At 38.2% G+C, this 13,795-nt stretch overlaps 1 protein-coding gene across 1 annotated transcript in view; it reads left to right on the forward strand.

The window, feature by feature from the left end:
* LOC126212884 (zinc finger protein 729-like) overlaps nt 1–7,206 on the forward strand; it is a 74,650-nt gene extending 67,444 nt beyond the window's left edge. The window contains exon 5 of the mRNA XM_049940385.1: nt 1,564–7,206. Within this exon, the coding sequence (XP_049796342.1) occupies nt 1,564–2,830 (1,267 nt within the window). The 3' untranslated portion in view covers nt 2,831–7,206. The remainder of the gene's footprint in view (nt 1–1,563) is intronic.
* Nucleotides 7,207–13,795: the final 6,589 nt, after the last annotated feature.

Here is a 13,795-nt window from a genome sequence, read left to right on the forward strand (position 1 = left end):
GTCTGACAGTATTATCATACAACTGGGTTATTTTTCTCCAAATGTCTCACTAATTTTCTTATAGGCGATATCTATCTTCTCTATAGTTATAAATGCTTCTATAGGCTTGCATTTATCGTCTAACAATTCCTGCTTAGCCATTTTACACTTTTTGTCAACATCATTTTCTACACATCTGTAATCCATTTTGTGTGTTTCTTTTGCTGCATTTTAATGTTTTCTGGTTTCATCAATTAAATTCAGTATCCAAGGATTCTACCAGATCTTGTCTTTCTACCTATTTTATCTTCTACTGCCTCAAAGCTACCCATTCATCTTATTCTTTTCTTCTGTTTCAGTCAATCTCTGCATAATGCTTCCTTTGAAACTCTCAACAACCTCTGCTTCTTTCTACATATCTAAATCCTATGGCCATGTTGGCTGATCAGGCCAGTCAGTCATCCAGACTGTCGCCCCTGCAACTACTGGAAAGGTTGCAGACACACTTCAAGAGCCATGTTTCTCTGACCTCTCCACAGATTTCCTCTGTTGTGGCTACACAGACATTTTACCTGTCTGTATTGTTGAGGGCCACTAGCTACCCTGTCTCGGAAAGGTCTGTGGTGCATTGGAGGGGTGCATGTGTGTACCATGCATCATTTGCATGTATACAGGGTTTTACATCTGTTTCAGAGCCAATCCCCCTCCCCCTCCCCCTCCCCCTCCCTCTGTGTGTGTGTGTGTGTGTGTGTGTGTGTGTGTGTGTGTGTGTGTGTGTGTGTATGTATGTGTGTGTGTGTGTGTGTGTGTGTTTGAAATTAATTAATTAATTCCTCAGCATATTTGTTTGTTTTTATTTATTGAACTGAAATTGTTTCCTGTTTTTTGTACAGTCATTATCCACGTGATTGGAGCCATACTAGATGGCCAATAAAAATGCTGCAGCTTGCCCTTGTTTTTGATTTACATGAAATCAAATAACAAACTTTGCCGTTTTACTCAATGAAATAAACTTATCAATGACTTTTTTACCTAAAGCTGAAAATGTTTTTCAAAACAAAGGAAAAGCCAACTGCAAAGTGTTATTTTATCATTATTTTAAAATCATTATTTGCTCTACTTTCCTGGTTCTTTTTGTGTCCTAGTAGTAGTTGTACTTAAAAAGTCTTATAGAATGAACTAGACACTGTTCACTTGTGAGATGAATGTTAAAGAAGTAATGATCTAATTATACATATTCAGTATTTCTCTTACATAAATCTGAAATGTCTCAGCCTTCCGTTTTTGGAACATATTGAAGTGCAATTGAAATAAATAGATATGAACCAGTAGCTTGCAGTACCATATGTTAAACAACATCACACACTTTTAAATTAAAATATATACTAAAATGTAGCAACCTGAATCAGTAGTAAATAATTTTGTTGTTGTTGATATTTGTCTGATCATTTTCCTTAGAAATGTGTCAAACCTTAGCATATATTTGCATTACTTAAGCCTTATGACGACTCTTGATTTGGTGGACAGAAATTTTATTTCTGTATATGTCACCAATCAATGTTTTATGTTCTTCTTATTCTTCAGGTTGGTTCATAGTATGGGTGAGAGCTGTGGCATATCATTCGAAGAAACCGTTCATGAAGGAGTAATCCATGACAAGCTGGAGAGAGGTGCAGAGGACACAGTACCTGTCTACATATGTGGTACCCATACACAAGGATTGACTTTGCAAGAGGATAGCTCATTCAGCACCAGACACAATTGTAGTTTAAGTGAAATGGAATTGCATGAATTTAGTTGCAGTTTCTGCTTACAGATATTTCCTTCAAAATACAGGCTTATAATGCATATCTTCACGCACATTGATGGTGTACAGCCACCTATATTTGTTTGTAGGTCATGTGGGGAGGTATTTTCCAGTAAATCTAGCTTGAACAAACATTTGAAAGGGAGTGGAGGAGATGAAGCCTTATCTGCTGGCAATAGAGAGATAGTTGACAGCTGTGATGAGCATGAAAACATTATCTTGGAAGATGATAAAGCAGTTTCTGTAACAGAACAAGCTGGGAAGCAGTTTTCACACAGTGAAACTTTGAAAACTTCAAAGAATTCCATGAAAGACGAATGTGACACACACAGTATAACACATGTTGCAGAGAGACAAGACAAAAGTGATAGTAATGGAACTTTATGTACAGCAGATAATGCCAGTACTGATGCTGCTGCAGTTACTGTAAAGAGACCCCACAAATGTGATATCTGTGGCAAATCTTTCTTTGAATTGCGTCATCTGAAGACACATTCGTTGATTCACACTGGAAAGAGACCGCACAGATGCGATATTTGTGGCAAATCTTTTATTCAGGTGGGTCATCTCAACAGTCATTCATTAATACATTCTGGAAAGAAACCACACAAATGTGACATTTGTGACAAATCTTTTATTGAGTTGCGCTATCTCAAGTGGCATTCTTTGGTTCACACTGGCAAGAGACTATACAAATGTGATATTTGTGGCAAATCTTTTACACGCTTGCATAATCTCAAGAGGCATGAATTACTACACGCTGGATATAGGCCTCATAAATGTGATATTTGTGGCAAATGTTTTGCTCAGTTGGATACTCTCAAGAGCCACACATTAATGCACTCTGGAGAGAGACCCCACAAGTGTGACATTTGTGGTAAAACTTTTACTGAGTTGCGTTGGCTCAAGAGGCACGCAACGATTCACTCAGGAAAAAGACCACACAAATGCAAAATTTGTGGCAGGTCTTTTACTCAGTTGGTTCATCTTAAGAGCCATATACTAATACACACTGGAAAGAGACCTCAGGAATATGCTACCTAAGGCAAAGAATTTGCCCTTGCTGGTGCCCTCAAGGTCCACATGATAATACATATTGGAGGAAGACATTGACACCTGTGAAAAGCCTGAACATGTGTCAGGATTCTGAAGATATATGCAGTAATATGCACTAGAAAGAAGTCACAGAGAATGTGACAGATCAATTTGTTTAGCTAGACATTTCACGAAGTTGCAGTACTAAAAATGAGAAACCAGTCACCCTATGTGGATTCTGTGATTGATACTGCTATGTCCGTATTGCACTACAGAAGTTCATCATTGTAGAGAAATTTCTTACCTACATTAGTAATTGAAGATATGCAGTATTCATCACTCCACATAGTTGAAGGAAATGTAATGGTTTGTCAGTTATCATTCTAAAGATGGGATCTCAAGACTCATATTAGGCATAGAGCAGGAAAAAATAAGTTCATGGCATATCCTTCACTCAGGTAGTTAATACTTGGGCATACTTACACAACAGTAGTGCTGTGTATGTAATGTTGTCGACATATGTGTACTTATTCTGCTGATCCTCTGTTATGAAATATCTGGTAATGGCAAATATATACTAATGAGTCAGAACTATATCATGGGATTAATAGTGTGTTGGCCCACCCTTGGAACACTTTGCAGCAGTCATTCTGCATGGTCTGATTTCCAGAGCTATGTTGTGCCAGATGTCTATACATAAATCACTCAGTTCCCTAATTGTAGGCCATCTGGTTTGTGAGCACAGAACAAATGCCAAGTTAGCTTCCCAGATGTGTCCCACTAGGTTTGTATCAGGTGAATTGGGTGGCCAATATGTCAGTATGAGTTGTTGGCACGATTGGTATTGTGACATGAACAATTATCTTGGATGATGCTAGCATTGTAGGGTCAGCCATCAAGCATGAGGGCTGTAGGTTGCTGCAGTAATGGTCTTGTAGTCCACAGACACCATTGTCCTTCAGTTATCGTTTGTCCCCTAGCAGCCCAAGTGAATGCCCCCCATCACATAATACTTCATGCATTGACTGTGTCTCTGGGGTGGTGCACATTTTGAGCAGGTATTCATCTGCATGATGACATATTTGGACAGTACTATCAACCAGCTGTAACAAGTAAAATCACTTATGTGTCCAGGTGACATTTTCATTGGGCTGTGATGCAATTCCAATAATCTTGTGCCCACTGCAGTCATAATTGTCAATGTTGTTGGATCAAAATGGGAACATACAGTGTTCGTATGCTGTGGCACTCTGTTGTCACATCTGCTAGTGTCACTGTTTCTGTTGTTTTACAGAGAGGATAAGCCTCTTACCTTCACATTCTGCAAAAAGACATGGATTTCTTAATCTTTGTCACCAGTCTGTGGTTTCAGTGCCCTTGAACAACTTTTCATGGATGCTCACAAAACTAGCACACAAACAGCCAACCAGTTCTGTCGCTTTTCAGATGCTCATTCCCAGGCAACAGGCTCTAACAATCTGCCCTTCATCAGAGGCCGTTGTTGTTGTGGTCTTCAGTCCAAACATTGGTTTGATGCAGCTCTCCACACGACTCTATCCTGTGCAGTCTTCCTCATCTCTAAATAACTATTTCAATTTACATCCTTCTGGATCTGCCTATTGTATTCATCTCTTGCTTCCACTCTATGATTTTTACTGCTCCACCTGCCTCAAGTACTAAACTGATTATCCCTTGATATCTCTGAATGTGTCCTATCAGCAACATTTTCTTCTAGTCAGTTTGTACCACAAATTTTATTTCTGTCCAATTCTATTAATTACCTCCACATTAGATACTTTATCTGGTCATCTAATCTTCAAAATTATTCTGTAGCACTACATTTTGAAATCATCTATTTGCTTTTTGTCTAAGCTGTTTCACATCTGCACAAAAGCTTTTAGAAAAGACTTCCTAATGCTTAATTCTGTATCTCATGTTAACAAATTTCTCCTCTGCAGGAACACTTTCCTTGCCATTGCCAGTCTACATTTTATGTCCCCTCTACTTTGGCCATCATCGGTTATTTTGCTGCCCAAATAGCAAACCTCCATCTCCCACTTCTCTCGTTTCCTAATCTAATTCCTGGAGCATCATCTGATTTAATTCAACTTCATTCAGTTATCCTTGTTTTGTCCAGTCCATTCAGCTGTTCCTCCAAGTCCTTTGCTGTCTCTGACAGGATTACAATGTCACTTGCCAACCTGAAAGCTTTTATTTCTTTTCCCTGGACTTTAATTCGAACTACAAATTTTCTTTGGTTTCCTTTATTGCTTGCTCAATGTACAGATAGAATAAGATTAGGGATAGGCTACAACCATAACTCACTCCCTCTCAACAACTGCTTCCCTTTTATGCCTGTTGATTCTTATAACTGCCATGTGGTTTCTGTACAAGTTGTAACCAGCCTTTTGCTCCCTGTATTTTACTCCTGCTACCTCCAAAATTTCAGAGAGTGTATTCCAGTCAACACTGTCAAAACCTTGTCAGTCTACAAATGCTATATACATAGGTTTGCCTTTCCTTAACCAATATTGTAAGCTGAAGTCATAGGGTCAGTGTTCCCTTGAGTGTTTCTACATTTCTCTGGAATCCAAACTGATTTATTCCAAGGTCAGCTTATACCAGTTTTCCCATTCTTCTGTAAAGAATTTGTGATAGTATTTTGCAACCATGACCTATAAAATTATAGTTTGGTAATATTCACACCTGCTGTGTTTGGAATTGGATTTATTACATTCATCTATAAGTATGAGTGTATTTCATAGTCTCATACATCTAACTTACCAGATGGAAGAGGTTTGTCATAGGCTACCAGTAGTTCTGACAGAATGTCATCTACTCCCAAGGCTGTGTTTTGACTTCTGTCTTTCAGTGCTCAAATTCTTCTTGCAGTATCATATCTCCCATCTGATGTTCATCTATGCCCTCTTCCATTTCTATAATATTTCCTTAAAGTTCATCACAGCATCCTCCTGCCTTTCAGCTCTCCCTTCTTTGCTTAGTACTGGATTTCTATCTGAGCCTTTGATATTTATACAGCTGCTTTTATTTTCTCCAAAGGCTTCTTGAATTTTCCTGTATGTAGTATCTATATTTCCCCTAATGATTCATATGAATCCTTGTACAGGGTGACACACGGGAAATGGACGGTGTTGAACTGTGTAGAACTGTGTAGTACTGAGGGCGTGGTGGTGGGAGGTGGTCATGGTGGGGATAGTTCTGATCCACACAAGACGCCATTTCATGTACTCAGTCACTATGCAGCAGTGGGCCTTGCAACGTCGAGTGTTTTGTCTATGACAGTTTCGTGAAAAGTGGTGAGTCTATTATTGCTATGCAGCGATTGTTTCATGTGCAGTTTAATGTCGGTCAACCTGGAGCCGTTCCGAGCCATAACACAATCCTCAGATGGGTGGAAAACTTCAGATCCACTGGAAACATACAGGATAAGAAGTATTCTGGCCCGAGACGCAGAGTAACGACACCAGAAAATGTTGAAAGGGTAAGGCAAGCAGCAGTCAGAAGCCCAGGACGGTCAGCTAGATGTCATGCTAGTGAGTTACGAATCAGTTGTGAATCGGTTAGACAAATTTTGCATAAAAAATTAAGATTCCATCCCTACAAAATGCTCATTGTCCAACAACTTAAGGAAATTGATTTTGCTGTACGAGAAGACTTCACTTACAGAATGAAAGTGATTTTGGGATCGAATGAAAATGAAATTTTATTGATGAGCAATGAAGCTCATTTTCATTTAAACAGGACCATGAATAACCAAAAACTATGTTACTGGGCTCCAGAGCATTCACACCTTATCCACCATCGTCCTCTACACTCAGAAAAAGTAACAGTGTGGTGTGCTCTTGGCTCTGTTGGCATTATTGGAACTTTTCATTAAGAGAGTGGGGTCACAGTTATTGTTAAATCAATTTGTCACGTTCGTATTCTTGAAACCAGAACTAAGAAGATGACGAATCCCTTTAAAACGCATTTGGTTCCAGCAGGATGGGTTAACATTGCGCACTGCGAACACTTCAGTGACAGTTGTTGCACGTATGTTTCCTGGCCGGATTGTCTCACGTTTTGGCAATGTTCCTTGGCCTCCCAGGTCTGCCAGCTTGTCAGTATGTGACTGTTTTCTGTGGGGGTACCTTAAGAACTGTCTCTATAACCTAAACCTCGAAATTTGGACGAGTTGAAGTAAGCAATCATTCAAGAAATTGCTGCCATCCCTGTAGAGATTTTAGTCCATGTGATGGAGGATTTTGAGAAGAGAAATGATGGACATCACCTTGACAACATTATTTTTCACAAATAACTTTGTGAACTAAAATGGCAAATAATGACATTTGATTTTGTGTAAATAAACATGCATTAATTTTAAAGTTGGCTGAGTATTATTTCATTAAAAACTGTCCGTTTCCTGTGTGTCACCCTGTCTCTGTCCTCTAGCCATTCCAACATAGCAATTTGGCACTTGGTGTCAACCTCGTTTTTTAGGTGTTTGTATTCCCTTTTACCTGCTTCATTTCCTTCATTTTCGTATTTTCCCCTTTCATCAGTTGCATTCAATGTCTTGTGTTATTCAAAGATGTCAACTAGGCCTTGTCTTTATACGTTTCTAATCCTCTGCTGCCTTCACTATTTCATCTCTCAAAGCTACCCTTTTGTGTTCTACTATATTCATTTCTCCTGTTTTGGAGAGTTGTTTTGTAATACTCCCTCTGAAATTCTCAACAACCTCTAGCTCATCCGACTTATCTAGGTTCCATCCCCTTAATTTCCCACCTTTTTGCAATTTCTTCAGTTTTAATCTACAGTTCATAACCAACAAATTGTATTCCGAGTCCACATCTACTCATGAAAATATCTCGTAACTTAAAATCTGGTTCCAAAGTCTCTGTCTTACCATCACATAACCATTGTTAAACCTTCTGGTGTCTCCTGGTCTCTTCCACAGATACACTCATCTTTCATAATTCGTAAACCAAGTGTAAGTCCCTAGAATGCCAGTTTTATTTCTCCTGATGACATCCTTTTGAGAAGTCCACTCTGAGATATGAGTGGAGGACTCTTTTATCCCCAGAATATTTTACCCAAGAGATGCCATCATCATTTTAACCACAGAACTGCATACCCTCAGAAAAATTAAAATTTACAGCGGTAGGTTCCGGCACAGCAAGGCCCGTTTGGCTGATGTTAGATCAATCTGTCTTCGAGACTATTGCCCCTGCAACTACTGAAAAGGCAGATGCCCCTCTTCAGGAACCACACCTTCGTCTGACCTTTCAACAGATAATCCTTCGTTGTGGTTGCTCTTACAGTATGACCACCAATAATAAGACTTGTTTCATTGGGGCTGGGGGGGGGGGGGGGTTAGAACTGCTTGCATCAGTGAAATTACACATCTGTGGCCTGTATTTTGTAGAATGATTATCCATTCATTTTAGGCTTTGCTTACGCACATTCCTTACTTTGTCGTTTGAGCACTGCTGCCAGGTGGCATTCAGTCTCCATGTGGGCAGTAGTCATAGTGTATTTGCTTGTCAGTGTATCTTCATACAGGAGTGTCAGCCAGTAAAATATATAGTCTAACAAATTTATCAAGCTTAGTTGCACCTTATACCAATCCATTACTGAACATTGGAGAGCTATATTGATTGAGATGTGCTTTCTATATATTATATAGCTCTGTACATGATGTGGGGTTGATGAACATCAGTGTTATGCATGGAAATTCTAATTTGTTTGTTCCATGTTTAATACTTCATAACCTCTGCACAAAAATAAAGGGATGGACAACTGCATCATATAAGGTTAAGTTTTAGTCACCAGTTGCTTCTGTAAAACATGAGGACACTATTTGAAAGAAACCTAAGTGTGATTACTAAGGGCCTGAATTTTACCCTTCAATGGGCACACATGTGGCATTTTCCCTCAAGATATAGTTTTCTTTTATTATCAAAAATAGCATTATAGTTGGGTGCCCATCCAAATACTTGTTTGTTATTCACAACAGATACCGTCACTCTACATTTGTACAAGTATTATTGTTCGGAAAATGAGTATTGCGGTTGCGGTGTGTTTCCAGCTATGTGCCTTGTGATGTGTTTTCTATACTTGTTTTCTTTCACTTCAAAGCTATCTTACCTTTATTCTAGTATGTACTGAATATTAGAATGTAACCAAGATACCATATGCATTTCTCATTATTTTTTTAAAATCTTGGTATTCTTTTGCAACAATATCTTTTATAAACATTTCTTTGCTAGGTCTCATAAAAGAATGGGAATAGAGAAAACGATAGGATTTTACAGGCACTTTCAAATTGTACATCCTGAAGACTGATAATTTTCAGAATAATTATTGGAATTGTCCGATTTGTGTGAATCTGATTTGGAAGAGGAAGTTATTGATGAAGAAAACCACAGCACTGACTGAACAGCCAACTGCGGAAGGAGATGACCATATGGGTGAAGAGGGATGACAACAAACATATATATTTTTACACAGGGAAAGATGAAGAAAGTATTTGGATTAGTGAACCACTTCCTCCTTGTAAAATCAAGGCCAAGAACGTCCTAAAAGTTTCGCCAAGTTCAAAAGCAACTCCTAAAAGTACAGAAAATTGTGGAAAATATAAACTGACACCCGCAGAATAGTGAAAGAGCTGAAGTTAAACATTCAATAGAATGAGAGCTTAGAGACACCACAAACTTATAGATAATGGCTGTTCTAGGTGCAGTATATGTAATAGGTATAAAAAGAGCAGCACACATGAACTGCAGTGAACTGTGGGGTTCAGATGGCACAGGAATAAACATTTTACAATCTCTCTTCAGCTATAAGCATTTTTCCTTTCTTTTTCGAACTCTTAGGTTCAACAACTTGGGCACCCTGAATGAGAGAAAACAAAGTGACAAACTAGCACCTATTGATGCTTCCATCATGAATTTGTCAATGACTGTCTTGCTCACAACAGTGCCAGTGAGTTTGTCATTATTGATGAGAAGAGATGTTGCATTCTTTCAGAGGATGCTGTGTATTTATACAGTATCTTATAAATCAGGGGTAGGCAACCCCAAAGCCTTCACGATCTACTATTCCTTACCAACATATCAAAGTGATGTACTTTTAAAAATTCAATAGCTACATTTTTAATTTTTGGATGCCGGTACTGCAAAACAACTATTAAAACTAAAAGCTTTAAAGTTTCACTATTTATTCTAAACATAATAATTTTATTTCGTAATATTCTGAAGTATACTCTTAAATTAATAACCCAAGAATTATTTTGCATTTAATGTGAAATCTGAGTAGTTGTTTGGTGTTTAACTTATTACACTTAGTCGAATACATGAGTCCAGATGTTTATCAACCAACTTTGTTCTGTGTTTATTTTTAATGAAGTTCATATTTGAAACCAGTGATTCACACAGGTAGGTAGAAGCAAAGAAGACCTTTATTCTAGGAGCAACATTAACTAAGATAGGGTATTTCTCCTGAGGAATTAGATGCCAACAGGGATTGGGTTCTGCAACACTTTTGAGAAACAAATCATTTTTAATGATATTATTTCAAGTTCAAGAGCTGCCCTATCTATGTCAGAAACTTTTGCAATGGAAGAAGATATATTCAATAATTCAATGTTAGCCCAAAGGAAAGATACAAACTGGGTTATCACTGAAATCTCCCCTCAATTTGGAGATCATTATTGCACGATATTCACTTTCTTCTATTTGTCTCATCAGAGTTGTAAAATGTCTTAATTCACCCCTCGTAAGGCAGCACTCCCACAAAAAACAATTTTTCAGTAAAAGAATTTACTTCAGATATCATATCAGCAATATTTTTGTCATTGCCTTGAAATTTCAAATTCAGCTCATTAAGCTTTTCTGTTAGGTGAATTAAGAAAGCAAAATTCATAAGCCAGAGAGGATCTTCAATACAAGCTGACTACTATCATCGTGTTCTTGAAAAAACAGTTTGATAGATGGTAAAGGCTTGTGGAAATGTTCCAGCACTTTTCCCTTGCTGAGCCAATGCACTTCAGTGTGGAGCAGTTAATCTCCATACTGTAGTTCTAGTTCATTTGCCAAATATTTGAAACGTCTTCTTTGAAGAGAGAGAGACCTAATTTTCTTGACTGTCTTTACAACAATATTCATAGTTTCACTCAAATTTAAAAACTTTCCACAAAGAGACTGATGGTGTAAAATACAGTGATAAGTTAAAAACGGTGGAAAGCTTTCATCTCTTTGGCACAGAGCAATAACACCACTTTTAGAACTTCTCAAGGCTGGTGCTCCATCTGTGGTAATGCTTACAAGCTTGTGGATAGGTATTTTCTCCGGTAGAATGAGTTGCTTCTTGGCAAAAAATATCTTCTCCTCTTGTATGGCCTTTCAAAAAAATTACTTTCAAAAGTTCTTCCTTGGCAGTAAAGTTATCAGAAACCATCCTTACAAAAACTGGCAACTGAGCAATACCTGTTGCATCAATTGACTCGTCTAATTGCATTTAAAAATGATAGCACTCATCCAAATCTGTTTTCAGTTGAAATGAAACGTCATTAGACATAATTTCAACTCTCATTGTGACTCTTCTTGATGAAAGTTGAAGGGATTCGATGGCAGCAACTATTTTAGACTTTTTCTTGAAATTATGAAACAACTCATCAGCAGCTTCTCAAAACGCTTGTTTTACAAATTTACTGTCTTTGAAGGGTTCCTTCCTTTTCGCCAATACATTTAAAACACGATAAGAAGCAAGAGTGGCAGCAACACTTTTGTCTACTGGTTTCGTGAACATGCTTTGTTGTACACTTAATTGATTTTTAAGTTTCTTGATTTTCTCAGTTCGGAGTTTCCTGTAAACTCTTGTGTTAACACGTGAGTGCACAGTTTTGAAATGTCTCGACGTTTGCCTTTTTCACAAATGCAATCTTAGCGTCACACAATAAACAAATGCATGTGCCATTTCTTTTTGTTATGAAAAATTCGTGTTCTCATTCAGAATGAAAATGAAAAATTTTACGTTTTTTTGATACATAACTCATTATGTGTGAAGTCGCTGGACTACTCGTATGTTCTCGAAAATTGTCAACAAGGTACATAATTACACATGCTCAGCACTGAGTACGACAGCACAAAAAAGTTCTACCTATGTCCTTTTCATTATCTATTACATCGCGGAAGTTGGTCGTGCATGGCACGGAACTCACCGCCTTTTCCAGACACGTACTGAACACATTTCACAAAGATCAGTGAAACAGTGAAGCAACGAGTGGCGTACAGGTGGTGACTGATTTAAATAATGCAGCAAAAATTTTAAGAGGTTCAAGGTAGATGTTTGTGCCAGTTCAACGCTGTTATTAACAAAGAAAACCACTTGTGTCGAATGAACACGAATTTATACTGCTACGGAAAACAATTGACGATTTTATTCAACAATTTTTCTTTTGCGCTCTCATTACTCACGCGATCTACCAAATAAGCGCTCGCGATCTACCAGTATATCGCGATTGACGTGGTGCTGAACCCTGTTCTAAATAAACCTACAAAATAGGGAATCATGATTTATGCTTTGTGTGATGTAAAAAGACTTTATACCATGAACTTTGAGATTTATTGTAGCAAGCAGTGGCAGTTTGAATGGCATGTCTGCTGAAGGGTTAATTAAAAGGCACAATTTGTGTTGTACTAAATACATACACAGGAATTATTTCAGTTTCATGCATTCTAAATGTGATTTCATATTGTGTGTTTTTCTTACATTCTGTGAATAAACATGATGTTTTCAGAACTCTCTACTTACGATTTGTATTTTATTTCATAATCTTGGTGGTTATGATCAATTTATTTTCAGTTTTACTACCGATTCATTATTAGTGTAAGACATCTGGTTTGGTATATCTTGTCAAACGTGTAATAACCTAAGGTAATCATAACTGAGGGGCAATTTTGCAACTCTCTCTTGCAGTGATGCCATAACAATTGTTGGTGGTGGTGGTGGTGGTGGTGGTGGTGGTGGTGGTGGTGGTGGTGGTGGTGGTGGTTGTGGTGGTGGTGGTCGTGGTCGTGGTGGTGATGTCTTCAGTCCTGAGACTGGTTTGATGCAGCTCCCCATGCTACTATATCTTGTGCAAGCTTTTTCATCTCCCAGTACTTACTGCAACGTACATCCTTCTGAATCTGCTTAATGTATTCATCTTTTGGTCTCCCTATACGATTTTTACCCTCCACCATGCCCTCCAATGCTAAATTTGTGATCCCTTGATGCCTCAGAACATGCCGTACCAACCGGTCCCCCCTCCTTGTCAAGTTGCGCCACAAACTCCTCCCGTATTCAATTCAATACCTCCTCATTAGTTACGTGATCTACCCATCTAGTCTTCAGCATTCTTCTGTAGCACCACATTTCGAAAGCTTCTAGGCTCTTCCTGTCCAAAATATTTATCGTCCATGTTTCACTTCCTTACATGGCTACACTCCATTCAAATGCTTTCGGAAACAACTTCCTGACACTTAACTCTATACTCGACGTTAACAAATTCCTCTTCTTCAGTAACGCTTTCCTTGCCATTGCCAGTCTACATTTTAAATCCTCTCTACTTCGACCATTATCAGTTATTTTGCTCCCCCAATAGCAAAACACATTTACTACCTCAAGTGTCTCATTTCCTAATCGAATTCCCTCAGCATCACCCGACTTAATTCGACTACACTTCATGATCCTCGTTATGCTTTTCTTGATGTTCATCCTACATCCTCCTTTCAAGACACTGTCCATTCTTTTCAACTGCTCTTCCTTTGCTGTCTCTGACAGAATTACCAAGTCATCTGCGAACTTCAAAGTTTTTATTTCTTCACCATGGGTTTTAGTACCTACTCCGAATTTTTCATTTGTTTCCTTTACTGCTTGCTCAATATACAGATTGAATAACATCGGGGAGAGACTACAACCCTGTCACAC

This window comes from Schistocerca nitens, chromosome 11 (genome assembly GCF_023898315.1).
Source record: "Schistocerca nitens isolate TAMUIC-IGC-003100 chromosome 11, iqSchNite1.1, whole genome shotgun sequence".
Classification (NCBI taxonomy): Eukaryota; Metazoa; Arthropoda; class Insecta; order Orthoptera; family Acrididae; genus Schistocerca; species Schistocerca nitens.